The 19,121-nt window shown below is 34.9% G+C and overlaps 1 protein-coding gene across 1 annotated transcript; it reads left to right on the top strand.

Moving 5' to 3' along the window:
• The first annotated feature begins 241 nt into the window (after positions 1-241).
• On the top strand, positions 242-16,449 carry LOC137398649 (DNA repair protein SWI5 homolog). Its single transcript, XM_068084833.1, has 4 exons — positions 242-305; positions 11,797-11,884; positions 14,133-14,227; positions 15,729-16,449. The coding sequence occupies exons 2-4, from the start codon at positions 11,826-11,828 to the stop codon at positions 15,836-15,838; spliced, it is 264 nt and encodes an 87-aa protein (XP_067940934.1). The 5' UTR covers positions 242-305; positions 11,797-11,825; the 3' UTR covers positions 15,839-16,449.
• The last annotated feature ends 2,672 nt before the right edge of the window (positions 16,450-19,121 follow it).

Raw genomic sequence — 19,121 nt, 5'->3', positions numbered from 1 at the left:
GCCCGATATTTGGTTTGACCTTGGCGTGAAAATCTGTCTAAGTTGTGAACTGAAACTCAACAACTCGGCTCCTGCTGTTCGTGACTACACTGACCAAAGGGCGATTACGTACAGCGTACTTAGGTGGGTCCAGTTATTCGCGTCGTACGACGCATAATATTCGGGCAAGACACAATTAAACGAGTCTCAGTGCGGTGTATGTGCTCTGATCCTATAAATATAGCGGTCGCTGCGAGGGAATTTTGATTCGTTAGACATGCAGGCTGTTTTAAAAAGTTTTTTTCTGAACCACCGGTACTGTACCGGTTACATGTACCGGCAGTACATGTTTATCACATCTTTACAGCGCAGACTGTTTTTGATTCACTTGCACGTGTTCTTATTAGTAATCTTTCCTGTCTTATTTGCTTTAGATTTTTTGCGGTACCTACGTGACTTTTTTTCCTTTTTGTCAGCATTACTCGTTTTTTTCTCTAGTTTCATTTTTTAGTTACTATGACAGAAGTTATAACGTGTTTAACAGTGGCATGTTTCTGATTATACAAACAGGCCTGTTTTAAAGATGGTTAGGCAGGCTTTGGTTTTAAAAATTTTTTAGGCTGTAATGTTTTTACGGGTGAATCCCCATAATCTGTACGTTTTGAGCTACTTGTGGGATATTATGTGAATTATGTGAAACTGCCAACCTAGTTGTTTATTGACGATTATAATCGCTGGTGCACTAGGATACTGGTTCAATCTGAGATGTTGGTGCAGTATGAAAGATTGCCTTCTAGTTGCTTATTGAAGATGATATTTGCTGGTGCATTGAGTTGCCGGAGCAATTTAGGAAATTGCCAACCCAGTCGCTTATTGATGATAATAACGCTGCTGGTGTGCTGTGAATGCTGGCGCAACGCATATGGTTTCTGGCTAGTTGATGCTTGTAGCAAGACCCAGCGAAGGTATTACCACATCTTGTATTGTGCACAAGAATGAATAAACCCACACATGTAGAAGTATTTATATCCTAGAGGGTGGGCTTTAGCAAGTTCAACAAGAGGGTAAAGAGGATGGCTAGTTACATAATAAAAACAGGTCTCACCCTCAACGCACGATTATATAATGGCTACTCATATTATACACATAGAATTATTACGCGTACAAAAAGGAATAGTTACCAATATGCATAGTTTATTGTTTGTATCAGTTCACATGACTATGCAGTTTATAATCTTAGCACATTGAATTAAAACACAGGTGGGTTTAACAGACATTCTATTGAAGTACAGCTGCTTCTGGAGCTTCTCATAATTAGAAAATGTGTTTTCAGTGTTCAAAAGTATTGAATTACAAATTTTCCTTTTTGAAAATAAAATACAATAAAGGTTCCATGCAAGCATACTTCTTGGTTAATTATGGAAAAGAATGATTTGCGTGGGTTGTTGTGACTTCATGATGGCACAAAATATTCTTTAGACGAAAGATTGTAATGAAAAATGAACCGGCATGCACATGAAACCAGCATTCAATTTGAATGATAATCATTGTTTTTGCTACAGGAAAAAGCAATATTTGTCTCACATATCTTGCAAAGTCAAATATTTGTGCCTGACTTGTAATTCCAACAATTCTAAGTTTTGGTCTGCAAGACATTTAAAATTGAACTCCACATGACACCAGTCACACCCAAGATCAAGCTAAGTCACTAGAGTTAGAAGCAGGATAGCAAGTAGAATTGAATCTGTTTAAGTACCCACTGCCAGCATGACATCATGACTCAAGTACTCATGACAGCGCACAGGTCACTGTGACTATGCCAAAATGACTATGTAAAATGCATTTTACATTTTTGTAAAATTTAAATTTAAAAATTTAATCAAATTAAAATTTTGGTCTCAATTAAACAGCAGTTCTGTTTTTGTCTGCTCAGCCAATACAGCAGCTACACCTGGTGTAGCAGTCTGCAGAATTGCAGATTGCTGAGAGCAATCTTCTGACGGAAGATTGCTCTCAGCAAGCATAAAACTATAATTGAGTGTTTTATCTAAAGTTATAGTCTGTTTTATTGATTTTAACTTACTCTGATATTATCATTGAGCACTGTGCTCTTAGTGCTTGGCTTTTATTCATATATTTATCTATATATATTTCTCAAACTATGTCTGTCATTCTGGCTATAGATATAGCTATAGCGCACGCTGATTATTTTACCAATGTAGCCACGCATTGCGACGCCCCAGTTAAGAAAGCTTTTTTGGAAGGTTCAATCACTATATCTAGGGTCAAGGCCAGTTCTTCTCATGCGGACTATTATATCATCTCAGTGGGAAAGCCTTGGCATTATCTCTCCATTCGGTCAGACAAAGACAGTACCATATCTCATTTTTACATTTGTACCGGTATCGAGAGGTACCAGTATTGTGGTATTCAAAGTTTTGATGGATAGCTTCTGGTGGAACAATAACCTTTTTTATACACACGCACTTCTATGCAAGAATTGTTATTATTAATTCAACATATTCAGGATTTTTTTCTCAGTTCGTATTAATTGTATCATTACCGAATCATCTTTTATTGTATTGTAGCAAAACCAACCTAATTTAGCTATTGCTTGCTAATTATTTCACATTTACATCTAAACTTTTTTATAGCCGTTTTAGTTTTTTTTTTATTTGACCTGCACAAAACATTTTCCTCATGATATGAGGAAATATGAGTTTAAAAGTTGTTTGACAAAGTTGGAAAACTTTTACAGTTGTTTTCATTTTCTCTAGTTTACTTCAGTTACACAAAACACTTTTCTCATGATATGTAGTTTGAAAGTTGGAATGGCAAACGTTATTATATGTTACATACAAATCAATTTTCTTATCAAAGACTTTTTTATTACCCGGGCAACTAGTAGCGCAACTAGTATATATATATATACGTGCATTTCTCAGTGTTGGTGTGTGTGTTCCTCCAATTATAGCTATTAAAATCTTGAAATAAAGAATCCATACCGAAAACAAATTGATCCTGGACCCTCCCATTCGCTAGTCCGACACCTTATTAATTACGACACAGAGATTTATTTGTTAGCTAGCCGATATATGTCGCTATATGGGAGAAAATACTCAACGGCTCGGCATACTACGCAGGGTGATTGCGTAATGTTACGGAGACGAATAGCTCTCATTGGTTAGCTTACTCAAATTTTCCATTGGCAATGTGCCAGGCTAATAGCAAGTGGCAGTCAACTCTCATTACTTCTCATTGTTTATAAGCTGATTTTTAAAACCCGGGCAACGCCGGAAGCACAGCTAGTGTGTACATGCTAGATAATGGAAAAACTTGTAAATCAGCAAATTCTTGATTTCTTAGAATCCAACAACCTTCTCAATCAACACCAATTTGGCTTTAGGCGGGGAAGAGGCACATCGGATGCAATTTTATCTTTTACTGATCAAATTCTAGAGTATTAATAGAAGTGAATGTGTAATTAGTATTTTCATAGATTTTAGTAAGGCGTTTGACACCATTGATCATAATATATTACTTAACAAGTTGAATAATTATAATTTTAATCCATTGACTATTAATTGGATCCATAGTTATCTGTCGAATAGAACTCAAGTCACACAAATAAATGCTTCGTATTCTAATTCCTGCGATATACCATGCGGTGTGCCTCAGGGTTCTGTGTTAGGGCCAACTCTGTTCTTACTATATATAAATGATCTTTGTCAATCTCTGCAGTATCTAACTCCAATTTTGTATGCTGACAACACAAATTTGTTTTTTTCTTCTGACTTGAATGAATCTTACACAAAAATTAATTCTGATCTTCAAAGACTGAGCCACTGGTGTCAAGTAAATAAACTAACAATTAATTGTGAAAAAACAGCTTACATTGTTTTCAAAAACCACCAAAACAGATTTAAATTCGAACACTTATTAACTTTAAATGATAAAAATATTGTTGAGGTTGATGAAATTAAATTTTTAGGCATTACAATTGACAAGACGCAATTTACTCACTCAATTTCACACACGTAATTTACTGATTGACTTAAGACCTATTTCAGGACTGTTTTTTCGATTAAGCACTACTGTTCCAAGAAAGATCCTGATAATGCTTTACTACTCTTTTATTCACTCTAAATTATGCTACTCTATAGAATCGTGGGGAAATGCTTCTTGGGTTCACCTTGACAGATTAATTAAGTTTCAAAAGAAAATATTGCGTATTATATATAAAAAGCCTTTTGGTTACCCAACTTTTGATTAATTTCACGACTCGAAGATTTTGACTGCAGATAGAATGTATCATTACAACTCACTTATTAGAGCCCACAAACTGTATCATTCACAAACATTTCAAAAACCTTCACATTATAACACCCGATTTCAATCATCCTCACTTCCTACTCATTTTTATTCTTCATTTGCTGGTCAACGAACATCTAACTTGGTGATGTCTGCACTGTGGAATAAATTGCCAGCGTGGTTGAAATTAATAAAACCTATTGGTGAGTTTAAAACGGAGATAAGGCTCCACCTTAGCTCGGCTTTGTAAGCATTTGTGTCTATGCCTTATGCTGTCGACTTGGGCCTGCGACTGGTTTAGCTCTGCTATTTCGCACTGGCCCCATCATCTCTACTTTTGTTTGATTGTTGATATACAATTGTTTGAAACTTTTCTTTGTTTTCTTTTTCGTATGTATGCAATTGTATGTACTATATATTTGATAAAATAAATCACACACACACATCTATATATATATATATATATATATATATATATATATATATATATATATATATATATATATATATATATATATATATATATATATATATATATATATATATATATATATATATATAGTCAAACTTGGATAACCCTCCCTTGGATAGCTCGAACAGATATGTTTGGTCCGTTCCCATGCAATAACAAATTGCTTTAGATGATTCGACCTCAACATCACTAACTCGAACAGTTTTTTGCTTAACGGCTACCGAGACGGTTGTTATCACTGTAGAATATCACTTTATTCCAAGCCATTGAGATAAAAATCAACTTTTAGTAAATCTTAGGCGTCGGTACTACCATCATCGGCAAAATAGTTTCGTTAATGACTTTGCTAGAGGTTGATAATAAATCAAATTTTACTAAACATTCGCTTTGCGAGGCCTTTCGAAAGCAAGGAAAAGCGAGGTAACCTTCGGATAAACTTGGAGTAAAATTGGCAAAATTGATCTTGAATAAAATGTTCAAGAGAAAAGTATGCCTTTTTTCTTAGTGTTTTAACCAAGATCAAGTTTTGCCAATTTTAACCTGAGTACGTCCTGGCAGTCACATTCCTTAAAGGTTGACTTGCAACAAAATTCACATTACAGTTATTTGGTATCATAAGATTCACCATGTCTTACTCTGTTGTGTTGTAGGTGCAAAATATATGAAAATGTGATTACAAGCTTTTAAAAGCTCAAAAACGAACAGTTAATCGCAGCCACACGAGACCGCCCTAGTTAGAATTCGCTTTCCAAAATGGGATGTAGTTGTTACAGGATGGTTTCTGTTTACACTTTCATGCAACCTCATTCGTCGAAATATTTTCACAAATATACTTCACGCATTCAATAAAACCATATTTATTGTTTTTACGCATCTGTTTTATCGTCATTGTAATGCTGTCACTTTTAGCACTGATATCTTATAACTTACCGCAAAAAATCGTTAAACTTTTTAACCTTAGCTCGAAGGGGTATATATCATTGTCTGATAATTGTCTTCTACCACACAAAGCTGTCGTCAGAATAGTCACTTTTAAAATCACTGTCATCACTTTTAAAATCACTGTCACCTTTTTCAAGTTGGTAACCAAAACAACCTCTTTCTTCACATTCGTTATTTTAACACAAATATCTATACTGGTGGCACTGGGTTGCGTTAAAAATCTGAAACTCGCTCAGTTTGAACTTCTGCTAACCAAAAGCATGGCTCAACCAGCAACCTTCACAAACATTTTAGTGATGTTTGGGAGCGTTGCTGATTACTCCGCGAAGAGTGACAGCCGTCTTAGGTTTTTAGAGCTATATTTCTTAAACCGAGATTGTCTTTAATAATCACTGTCAGTCACAGACTTGGAAACGGATTTGCTGTCAACGTCGTGGCATTTCATTGCTTTAATTATTTGGCAGTCTATAAATGCTGGGCCAGATGCTTCAAACCAAAACTAGTGAACTAGTTTCGGTTGACCGTGGTGATTTATGAACAAATAATAAGTTAGTAACGGTACGGCTACACGTAACAAAATTTCCGTTGGTTCTAACCTAAATCACGAAATGATTGAAACACACAGAATTATTCTGCGCAGCTAGAATCGTGCTAGCGAGCACGATCTCAGCAGCTTTTGCAATTAGTATAGTCCAAGAGACGTATAATGACACACAATAAAAGTATAAGTGCAAATCAACATAGTACACACGATGCAACTGCTTAGATTGCGTTATTGAATGTATTTATTGTTTGGACGCTATAGCTACAATTTGTTTATTTTTTAATTATATTTCCGTTTTAGCAGCAAAAGTTTTGTGGTAGAGAATGTTGACATCTCTAGCGCAAACAAGTCAGTTGCATCGTATTTACTATGGTAACTTTCTCTAATATTTTTCTTGTGTGTCGCATTATGTTTTCGGACTACATATATCTTAAAATTTGCTAAAGTCGTGCTCGCTAACCAACAATAGCGCGACTTGAACAGTTACATCGTGTGTTCTATGTTGAAATGCTTTCATATTTTTATTGTGTGTCGCGATACATGTTTTGGACTATACTAATTGCTAAAGCTGCTAGACTTGTGCTCGCTAATAATTTGTTTAATCCATTAAAAGTGCTTCGTCGACGAACTCAGTGGGCATGCACAGCTCAAATAATTCTGTGAATTTCGATTAATTCTGCGTTCTTAGTGATTTCGGCCAGAACTCAGAACCAACGAAAAATTCGTTATGTGCAGCGGTACCTTTAGTAATCCCACTTACGCAATCCTCATCACCTACATTGATAAATGGTCGTCTCGTCTGTCACTTTTTAAATATCCATGTCGTCGGGTTGTCAGAATCGTCACAAAACATGGGAGGACCCCCGATAATCATGATGAGCCTGTTGGTTACCTTTGATAACCGAAAAGAGCTGCAAAAATTATTTGCGAAGTATTGGGTCACGTGATTAGATTACGACTTGACGATTGAATAATGCCGAAAGAAAACTGTAAAGTAGCGAGCATCTATATTTGATACGGGGTCTTCTGTAAAACCTGAAGTGTTTGTCATAAACTAGTGCTACGATAAGTTTTACATTGAAGCACATAAATTACATAATTTTTTTATTATATATTTCAATACATCAAAGTCTTGGCTTTCGAATGAGCCTATATTCAATACACAAAGAATAATAGAACTATAAAAAACGGGGTGTCAAAAGTACGTCCTGCAAAAAAACACTTGGTTCAGGTACTCAAAATGTGGCGTCATAATTCTCATTTAGCCTTAGGTCGTCGATCCCTTTTGCTGCCATTGAGGCTCTGTTTTTCTGTGACATTCGGTGCTGTTAAACCCGGAGAGCGCTAATAATAAACTAAGATTCTAGATAATCAACACTGCCCGCGATCGTGCTAACGCCCGACCAATACAAACACATGTTCTGGGTTAATTAGTTATGCTTCAATAAATGTACTGTCGTTGATAAAGGTAATGAAATCACATCCATTAAATTATGACTTGCGGTTGCGTGGCCCTAGAACTAAATGTCAATTGCACTTTCGCGAGATCACGCAATGCTTGAAATTAGTTAGTCTCAGTCGTCACCCTAAAAGAGCTAAAATAAAGAAAAATTAAGAGGTAGTGCATAATATCATCGGGAAAATATAGTATGGTTCTTGGAGTCTGAGGTACTTATCATAGAAATAATATGTACATGGAGAATTAATGACACTGATTCCTTTGTCATCTTCATTCGTTCTCTGGAGTTGTCCTACCTTCGCCTGCCACTAGCGTCATTATCGTCACTTTTGTAGTTGATAAATAAGCGGTAAGAGCACATAACAACGAATATGAGAATTGTGACATCACAATTTTCGAGACTATGCCAGTAAACTTTTTCGTGGTAGAGCTCTGGGGAAATCCTATAAACACCAACCAATGTCTGTTTCACTATGGCAAACAATAGCTCATCCGAAAGCCAAGACTCTGATGTATTGAAATATACAATATAATAATTATGTAATTTATGTGCTTTAAGTATTTTACTGGCCTTTCAATTCACGTGAGAAAATACGTGACAAGACGATAACCACACTGGAATGACTATGTCAGATAAATAGATTCCAATCTACGGCGGCTTTTCGTTTTTGAGCTTTTAAAAGCTGGTAATCACATTTCTATGTATTTGACACCTACAACACAACAGAGTAAGACATGGTGAATCTTTTGATACCAAATAACTGTAATGTGAATTTTGTTGCAAGTCAACCTTTAAAACAACAAATCTCAAGTCATTGAAAAGTATTTATACTTTCTGATTAAAAATATTTAAAACCACTCGAGAGACCCTTTAACTTGCAACAAGCAATCTATGCTTTTGATTGGTATATAGTTTGTATATGTACATGTATCTACTAATAAATACATGCACTTATGACTGTCCTGATAACTTGAACGCTCTAATAACTCAAACACTTTTGCTCGGTCCCTTGAAGTTTGAGTTATCCGAGTTTCACTGTATATATACATGTATATATATATATATATATATACATCCATATACATACATATATATATATACATACATAGACATATATATATATATGTATATATATATATACATACATGTATATATATATACATGTATATACATACATATACATATAAATAGTATATCTATATCTATATATATCTATACATATATATATATATATATATACATCTAGTATATATATATACATCTAGTATATATATATACATCTAGTATATATATATACACTAGAAGGATGCCCGGTGTTGCATGGGTAATAAAAAGATTTTTATACCTAAAATTTACTTTTAATCAGCATATTCAATGTCAACGTTTACCATTCTAACTTTTAAATCCAGGTGTTTGTTTATTTCTGTAAACTGCACTGTTTAGGTTTACTGTGTTTATTTCTATGTAATTCAGTAATTCATATCGTACTGGCTGCAGTACCTACTACAGATCTATACTGATTGCAATAGTTTTGTTGGCTCTATGACAGGGGTGTCAAACTCAATTGTAAAAGAGGCCAAAATTCAAAACACACTTTAGACCGCGGGCCAAACAGTATAAACATTTATTTAACACACTAAGACTAAATGTTTTTGGAACTTAAATACAAATAAAAACAGACAGGAATATTATTCTGAAACAAACTTAAACCGTAAAGGTTGACTTGCAACCAAATTTATATTACAGTTATTTGGTATCTTAAGATTCACTTTGTCTTACTCTGCTATTTTTTAGATTCAAAATACGTGGAAATGTGATCACAAGTTCTTAAAAGCTCAAAAATGAACAATTAAAAAAGTGATTGTAAGTTGGAATCCCATATTTTGTCGACGTATTCAACTCGACAGGGTTATTGTTTTGACACGTAATGTTATCACATGTAATCAAATGCCAATTGAAGACTCAATATAAAACATATCGTAGCACTAGTTTATGATAAACGCTTCGGGTTCTACCAGAACACCCCTATCAAATATAGATGCTCACTACTTGAAAGTTTCGTTTCAGCTCGATCTAATCATCTAGTCGTAATCTGATCATGTGACCCATATTTCCTGCTATATGTTGTGAACAATTTCTGCAGCATTTGTCAACTATCACAGGTGACCACGAGGCTCCTCATGTTTATCAGAGGATGAAATGCACCCCCTTGAGCTAAGGTTAAAAAATTAAACTGATTTTTAGGCTAGGTTTTGAGATATCAGTGTTCAAAGTGACAGCATTACAATGATAATGAAATAGATACGTAAGGACAATAGACATGGTTTTATTGAATACGTGAAGTATATTTGTGAAAATATTTCGACGATTGAGGTTGCATTAAATTGTAAACAGAAAAACATTGTGTTCAACCACGTCACATTTGAGCTGTTTTGAGAGGGATTCCAACCTATGGCCGTTTTCATGATGGCTGCGATCAGCTATTCGTTTTTAAGCTTTTAAAAGCTTGTAATCACATTTTCACATACTTTTGACCTACGACCCAGCAGAGTGAGACATGGTGAGCCTTTTGATACCAAATAACTGTGATGTGAATTTTGTAGCAAGTCGACCTTAAAACTACTATTTAATTTTTTGCTCTTCATTAAAATATCTTTTTAAAAAAATTCAAGTTTTTTTGCTCCTATGTCAATGTATATAAAAATAAACTTAGATATCCCAAATAGATTTGACTCTCCTTAAAAATATCTCCTATCAAAATTATACCAGTTAGAAATATGAACACGCTAAAAAACAGAAATATACATAAAATGTGTGCTGTTCAGCAATAACAATTTAAATCATTCAGTTTTCTTTGCTCTTTTGACTATGATTTGACCGAAGATTCTCGAGATTTCCAGAATAAGCATCAGTGCTCATCAGGCTAACTACTATCTTCATAATATCTTGCTGTTCATAATATAGTGCTGTTCAGCAATAACAATTTAAATCATCCAGTTTTCTTTGCTCTTTTGACTATGATTTGACCGAAGCGAAAAATTCATTTACGTTCGGTGTAATATCCTGTGTTGTAGAGGTTCCCAGAATAAGCATCAGTGCTCATCAGGCTAACTACTATTTTCATAATATCTTGTGATAGTTAGACTTAATTGATGCGAGTAGGCGGCAAGGCAGGTGAAGCGTGGCAAGGGATCTGCAGTTCTGTGCAGTATTATGTCATCAGCGCTTCATATCAATGATCCATGGATAGCAATGATGTAAAATTATTTTGCGGGCCAGATAAGATTACAAGGCGAACCGGATGTGGGCCGTGAGTTTGACACATATGCTCTATGAGTTTAAGCATTTTTTTCAACTTCATGGCATGCATTTTTCTTTTGGTACAGCTTCACGGGTTTTTTTTCTGGTATGCCTTTACATATAACCCCCTATAAATCCATTGCATCTCGCATAGCTTAATTTGTGAAGTTATTGCCTGGTGAACGAGCGGTTCCGAGATTAAATCTTCTGCGATACGTATTTGTCATCGCTAGATATTTATCACTATATGTGGACAGACGATGAAGAACTTAGAGATATATATATATATATATATCTATAAATTAAAAAGTGGATGTAGATAAATGTAACACTGCTTATTTACGCCCCTTTGTGTAATGTCTCCAAATGCACTGGCAATGATTAAATGAACTTTTAATAGCAATAGTATAAAAAAACATGTAATCACAAACCAAAATTGTTTTCTTAATTAATAAATTAACCACTTTCTTTAAACGTATAGGCTTGGCTGTACACACTGACGAAATGAGTTTTCTGCACAACCAATGCGTTGCTGAGATGTAGGTGATAGTTTGTGTTTGTCTTTTACCTGTGTAAGTGTGTAGACTGATTTTAAATTGGTCCATAAAACAATTACTTCTGTCTGACCCATTCTCACAAAATCCGACTCATCAGAAAATCAGACTCTTCACTATCACTTTGAACCAGTTCACACACCGTTGGATTGGAAACATCTGAAAAGACATTTCAAGTTATGGTACATTTTATGTATAATACTTTTTTATAGAACATCAAAAACCATCTTGAAGTTTAGCTATGTCAAGGTTGATTTGAGGCGATGTCAGAAAAAGATGAACTAGAGTTGGTGAAGGGACAAATAGCTGAACTCAAGGAAAAGTACAGCATATATTTACATAATTACTTGTCAGAATTGTAACTGGTTTGTAGGGTTGTAACCATTACGAAAAGATCATGACTGCTCATTGATAAGTAATCACTAATGCCCATAATTGAAGTTCAGTGTATTTCCAGTGAACCTTTGCCGGGATATTTATGAAGCTGCATTAGCAGTGCAGTAGTAAGCGTGTCACAGCCATGGATTATGCAATAGAGTTGCATGATGCACTTTTTCTACAGCCGCAGTACAATCCCCTCACAACACTGCTGATTATATGCTAGAATTATTATTTATTACACCAGTGGACTTCCACTATATATTACAACGACTATTATAGATGCCATCCCTACTTACATCGCATGACTTGTTACTTGTCAGCATAGTTACCCTACCTGTTTCGCATGGCTTGTCGATACTTTACACTGGCATCGCTTTAGGTGACCTTACTGTCTACACGTGTGACAGGTCCTATAAATGGTGTAACTATACATGGCGTTCTAATTTTCATCATCTGGTTTGGTGTTACCTTACAGAGCAGTACTTATCTATTTGTATTCATCGTCGAACCCCCAACAATTGATGCAGGAAACCTCGTTTTGCCCCCCTCTGTTTTGAATAAAACAAAAAAGGCTTGAAACATAAAAAATTAGACATATTTGGGATATATGTAAACAATATGTTATTGGAAGGTCAGGCTAAGAAGAGTCCAACGTTTTCGCACAGCAAGAACATACAAAAAACAACTCACTTTTTGATCTCTGACTGTTTTCGTGCCTTTTCTCTGTTATTATCTGATTGAATCATGGTTCTTTGGGGGAGTCAAATGCACTAATGCAAATAAATGAGTCAAATGCGCAACTATTTTTAGGATTGATGGCGCTATGATATACATTTCTGATGCATAGAATAGATGAAAATTTATTCCTGCTCCCCCGAACAACTGCTCGCACTAGTTCTGGGCACGGGTAGTAATACTCGTTGAACTCGCGGGTTATCTTCTCTCTAGTATCGGGTAATAGAGATTTCGGGTATTCCGGTCCTTCGGGTTCGGGTTTTGGCTTTCGAGTTCGGGTTTTGGTACACGGATTCGTCGGATACTGTGAACAAAAACTCGGTCTATTGCACCCTTAGTCTGGGCCCACAGGGCATTTCTGTGTCATTTTTGCTAAGGAGGCATGACAATGGGATTGAACGAGTCTTTAATTTAATAGATAGAATAAAGCATCTCATACCTTATTTACCATACCTACTGGAGATATTGTAGTCAAGCAGTGATTACTTGTCATTAAAAGGTGAGTAGAAATACTTGAATCAAATTTTATTTGCGCAATTAGCCAAATCGGCTTCGTAAACAAATCTATGTCTTTTTTAATACGGCGCTTGTTTGCTTTCACCGATAACACATAGGTCCTTAGTCTGTTTCCGCCATCGCCTTGTTAAAAACTGCCATCAGCTTCGCGGTAGTAGCAGTAAAAATTTAATAACTCTGTTTAAATTGATTACCACAGCTAGCTATTATGGATTACATAATTCATTATAACCAAGTTTTACTAAGCCAACAAGCCTTACTAACGGAAAAAGCCGATAATGTAAAGTTTTTTATGAGACTTGGAGCACCATCTACAAAAAATCAGAGAGGTCCATAGAACATGCTTAAGTATTAAGCTACCATAGACCCTATCTTCTGCCCACCGTTGACACGAAAATTCCCTGTGGCCCCAGACTATCTTGACTGTTTAACAATCCGCCTGTTAACGCTGCGAGTACGAATGTCAGTCGATAAAAACTGAAAAATGATAAATAAATTGAAAAGAAATATAATTGCTTTGTAAATTTGAAAATATATCTGTTTAGAAAATTTGAACAAAAAATCCATATCAACAAACCCGATACCCAAAAAACCCGTAGGCAAAGAAATACCCGAGCCTAGCATTACTAGCTACCCGATACTCGAAAAACCCAAACAGAAGGGGCAGGTCTAAACCCGTTGACCAAGAAGTACTCGTGCCCAGCACTAGCTCGCACCCTCTCAAGGGCGTGAGCACACTTAATCGGAAGCCCTGCCTTACAGTGTTCTCAGTATGGCTGATTTTCTTAGCTATATCATATAATCTCTAGTTACCTTACAGCGTTATCAGTATCTGTACACGACTTCCATATCTGCTTAATGCGACATGTTGTTACCTCAGTGCTGCAAGTATAGATGACCTTCCTAGAAATTTCACATGATCTGTTGTTATCTTACAGTGGCATCAGTACAGATGACCTCCCTAAGTACATCACTGCTTTGCATAAGCTCAATGAAATGAAAGACTCTACTGAGATAATTTTGGGAAAACTTGGTAAGGACAAATAACTCTCATTTATTATTCAACTTATCTCCAATAATTTAGTACCAACACTGGTCTATCATGTGCCTTCTGCTGTAGTTAATTCTTTTATGCTGAATATTGTATTCAGTTTGGGAGTCGTCTGCCTTTTTCAGAGTTCGCAATGTCATACCCACCAGGACTTTAATAATGTGTGCATTACCTCTAGATAGTTTTGCGTGAGCACGATTCCTCCTGCTCCATATGTTAAAAGTAGAGTGGCATGAAGGGTTCGTTATATGTATTTTTAATCGCAAGCTTTTCCAAAACTTTGATACTTTCAGGTTATGAACCTCTACACCGTTAAACGTTGTGTTTTTTAAATCGCTGGCATCTCTTTAGATGTATTTTTAATCGCAAGTCTTCCCAAAGGTTTGATACTTTTAGCCTATGGACTTCTCTACAGTTAAATGTTGCGTTTTTTTTGAAGCGCTGACATCTCTTTAGATACACCTTACAGTATTATAACCATAGGTCTCTATCCATAAGTCAACCCAGTTTCCTATAATATTAACCAATGACCTCGTCATTGATAAACCAAAATCTCTGTGTTCACAACCATCTCAATGTAATTAAATCTTATCTTTTTTATTATAATCTATATTATATGTTTTAATATTAGTATAAAATATATAATAATATAAGTTTATAATTATATTTGACTTTTTTATAAGTGAACCCATTGCTGATTATCTTAAAATAGCTGCGGCAGCGAAAGTCAGCCAGACATTTTTGTGAAAATAGTGATGGGGTAGACAACTTAACATAAATTAAGAGTAATTCTCTCTTGACGTAATTGACATCTGTTCAATGCTTTCAACATAGACCTATGATGAATGTGAGGTTTTTTATTCTATGATTATTCAACCAGTTATCTTAATGACTAACTAGATAATTCAATGCCCTGATCAAAGTACTGTTACTACGATAATATAAAAATTATAATATGTTGTATTTTGTTTAATTCGTTTTATTGTTCAGGAACAATGATAATTAAGTAATATGCATATAGCATTGAAGAAAAATCATTCTGAGCAAAAAAAATTTTATAATATATAAAAAATATATATTTTTTATATAATATTTTTTCATACAAAAAACTAAATTATTAAAGTAGCAATGCGTTAGAAAAGGCTTTTATTGTTGCTTGACCGTAGAGACACGTGAAAAGAAATATGAACTTGGCACTGCGTAGGGTCAGTCATACAGTATATGCTAGAAATATTGTGTCTGCATAGGCTCAATGTCAAACTGTTATCTGTATTACAGCGGAAGCCTTAGCTGCAATTGTAAAGATCTTGCATAGGCTCAGTGCTAAAATGTTATCTTCATTACTGTAGAGGCCTTAGCTGTAATCGTAAAGGCGTTGCAAAAGATTAAACCTCAACTTTTCTGAGCTACCGCTGTAGCCCAGGGTATGACTGTAATAGGCTTGCATAATCTCTCATATGCTAGCAGTCTCCTTGTGTTACAGCTGAGGTCCGGTGTGTCACAGTAAAAGACCTACATGACGAGTTTGACTTACAGAATAAACTGCTAGAAGCTTCCAGCTCCAAGAAGGATCAACTGAGTACCTCTTCATAAACTCACTCTCATTCATCATATATTACAGTCGAAGCCTTAGCTGCGATTGTAAATGTCTTGCAAAGCCTTAATGCTAAACCGATATCCGTATTACAATAGAGGCCTTAGCTGCGATTGTAAAGGTCTGGCAAAGGCTTAATGCTAAACTGCTATTCCCATTACAGTGGAAGCCTTAGCTGCAATTGTAAAGGTATTCTAAAAACTCAATGCTACACTGTTATCGGAGCTACAGTGGATGCCTGGGGTGTGATTGCAGCGTGTTTGTTTCTTTTTTCAGCTAATATTTCTGAGTTTTTTCAGAGTTAATATAGATTTAAAAGTCCGGATGAATGGTTTTTCTTTCGAGTTAGTAATTGTTTACTTTTAGCTTTTCCGCAATATATTTTAACAGAAAGCACAGAATTTATCAACATGCTTGGTTTGAATGAATGTAGCCTCTTTTTCAGTTTCAATCTCCGCAATCCAACAACTCTTGACACTCCCTGTGTATTACCTCTATTGTTTTAGTGTACATCACAGGTCAGCAGCTGTGTTTATTTAAAAAACAATCTTATTTTGTCTACTTTGTTGACGTAGGATGAGTTATTGCAAAATATAGTGATTAACCATGAGATACTGGTGTATGGGTGCACTTATACAGGGCAGATTTGGTCAGTTGCTTCTGTATGGGCAATTCTTCATCTACATAGTTGACAACTTTTGACAGTTGCTTCTGTGTGGTCCAATTCTTCATGGCCGTAGTAGACAGCTTTTGACAGTTGCTTCTGTGTGGTCCAATCACTCATCTCCATTGTTCACAACTAATGACAGTATAGTAGCTTCTGTGTCTCAAAATTCCTCATCTTCAGGGTTGAAAGCTTTTGGCTGTTGCTTCTATGTGGAACTTATCCCATATCCCGATAGTTGACAACTATTTACAGTTGTTTGTATATGGTGCAATCCCTCATCCCAGTTACACAACCCCACCTTTATTTTGACCTCTAAGATATAACCCTTTTTATTCATTATTACTTTGTTTGGTTTTTAAACATATATATTTATGTATATAAATATATATATTACATAATTATACATATTTATGTACATATAAATATATTTATTATATATGTTTATGTATATAAATATATATAATATACACTAAATATATACATTATATATAATAAATGCAATGTATATATATTTAAAAACCAAAATTAACCAAGTAATAATGACTAAAAAGGGTTATATATTTATTGTACCTTAGAGATATGTGAAAAATGCTAAGCTGGTAGCACATATATTTGAGAGGAGGGTATCGTTATGATGAGGTCACTTATAAATCACTCTGGTTTTTCTAAACCCTAGAAATTAGAAAGTTCACATTGCTGTGGAGTATGTACTCACAAAAGAAAAAGTTCTGGCTTTGGTTTCACAATACCTTATTGAGGTATTTGTGAAACAATCATTCACAGATCCAAGGCATTCCTACAACGTAAACATCCCATTCCAAGAACGGTATAAGGTTTTTACTTTATACAAAGCAACAAATACGTGCAAATTTGTTTAACCCGTTTCAAGGTTTTCTCAAACTCACTCATTTTAAACTTAAAAAAGAAAAAACGAAACTCAACTTTCTAAATTAACATGAAGCAAAAATTTTACATAAATTTTCTACGTTAAGTGGAGACTTGGGTTAATTGCAAGATCAGACATGTTGAGTCTCAATTATATATTCTACCCTTATAACTAACTCACCCTTTTCCATGGTATCGTAACTCCACAGCTTCCAATTATAAACACAGAAATAAATTTCACTCAAAAAGTCTAAATGAAGTTTCCTAAAAACATATCATTCCTAACACAATATCTTTTCCCTATCTTAAAATCTTCACTCCCGTTTTGTGCTTAATTGAGGCTTTCCTATCCTGTAAAAACCTACTAGCAAAACCTCATTGTGGAAAACCGATTTTATCAGGTTACACACAAGTCTATCATGACAAACTTGTTTTAGACAGTGTCATAGCTAAGTGGTATAGAATCAGTGACCTGTAAATAACAGGTTGAGATTCAATTCCCCAGAAGATGCCACTGGTGGTGACAGGAAAGGTATCTATTCTTAAATTTCTCTCTGTAACTGAGCCTTTGACCTTCCTTCTTATTTCCTTTGCCTTTGACCTTCAAAATTGTCTGATAAAATTAAGAATAAGCTGAAAATTGTTACGAGCCGTGAAAAAGTGACTTAAAAAATTAGTTTTATTTTTGCAAACAATTGCAAGATTGAAAACCATCGCAAAAACATCAAACTTCACTTTTCATGCGATGCTTCGGGCCGATTAACCCTAATAAATGATGAACTGCTGTATATCCAAGGACATGGACAGCATATAAAACATCACATAGAGGCTGAAACCCCTGAGGTGTTTGACCTTCCTTCTCATTTCCTCTGAGCATTTTAAGGAAACTTAAAGCATGTAGGTAATATAAATTCAAATCAACTTGTCATTACTTTATCCTGTTTTCATGAAGAATGACTCTATTTACAACTCTAGGATTGTCAGAGGATGAACACAAGGCTGCCAAAGTCATCACAACATTTATGTAGTAATCAAGATGACGTAGCGCTGTAGGTAGACATAATGGAGTCTACAGCAATATTCAAAGCTTAGAGATAAACTAAAATTTTTTACTAAATTTAATTGGAAAGCATTCATACTTTTTTATCATTTCAGTTGATGTTTGAGGTGATCTGGTTGCCAAAATTTTTTCAAGATTGAAAGCAATAAAACTTGATTGTGTTTAAACCACTCAGATCAAGTGAAAGTTTAATTATTGATTAATTAAATTAATTAAATATTATTACAATAAATTAAAGATTAATTTATTGCAACGACAACAACGAGTGACATCGTTTTACAGCGTTTTGTGAGTGTTTTTTTCGTTTTCGTGAGTGTTTTCGTTTTTTGTGAGTGTTTTAATTGCCATAAAGCTTTATCAACTTCTATCTTGAAATTTAACCTCCAGAGAGCCAGATAACTTCAAGTATCAAATTCAATCTTCAAAGATGAAAAAATACCAATTCTTTCTGATACAATCTGCTAAAACTTTGTGTGAGGTCATTTTTTAATAAAAAAAGTTGTTTTTCTTGCTCATGAGCACAATGATAAAGTTATGTATGTAATAGCGGAAAATGGCTGTGCCACATTTACTGTTAAGAACACTGGAGAAACAATAGCCATCAATGTCAAGTTCTGCTTAGCTCAAGACTAGTACACACTGTATCACAGTATATCGGTAGTAATCTCGG

Source organism: Watersipora subatra, chromosome 6 (assembly GCF_963576615.1).
Source record: "Watersipora subatra chromosome 6, tzWatSuba1.1, whole genome shotgun sequence".
NCBI classification, from domain to species: domain Eukaryota; kingdom Metazoa; phylum Bryozoa; class Gymnolaemata; order Cheilostomatida; family Watersiporidae; genus Watersipora; species Watersipora subatra.
The sequence above is the reverse complement of the archived record's forward strand: the minus strand, read 5'-3'. Positions and strand labels throughout refer to the sequence as shown.

Excerpts from the sequence above, each read along its gene's own strand:
- LOC137398649 (XM_068084833.1), top strand. The coding sequence starts at position 11,826 with ATGTCAGAAAAAGATGAACTAGAGTTGGTGAAGGGACAAATAGCTGAA. Across the intron at positions 11,885-14,132 it reads ATAGCTGAACTCAAGGAAAA|TGGCATCAGTACAGATGACC; the intron begins GTACAGCATATA and ends GTTATCTTACAG. Across the intron at positions 14,228-15,728 it reads GATAATTTTGGGAAAACTTG|CTGAGGTCCGGTGTGTCACA; the intron begins GTAAGGACAAAT and ends CTTGTGTTACAG.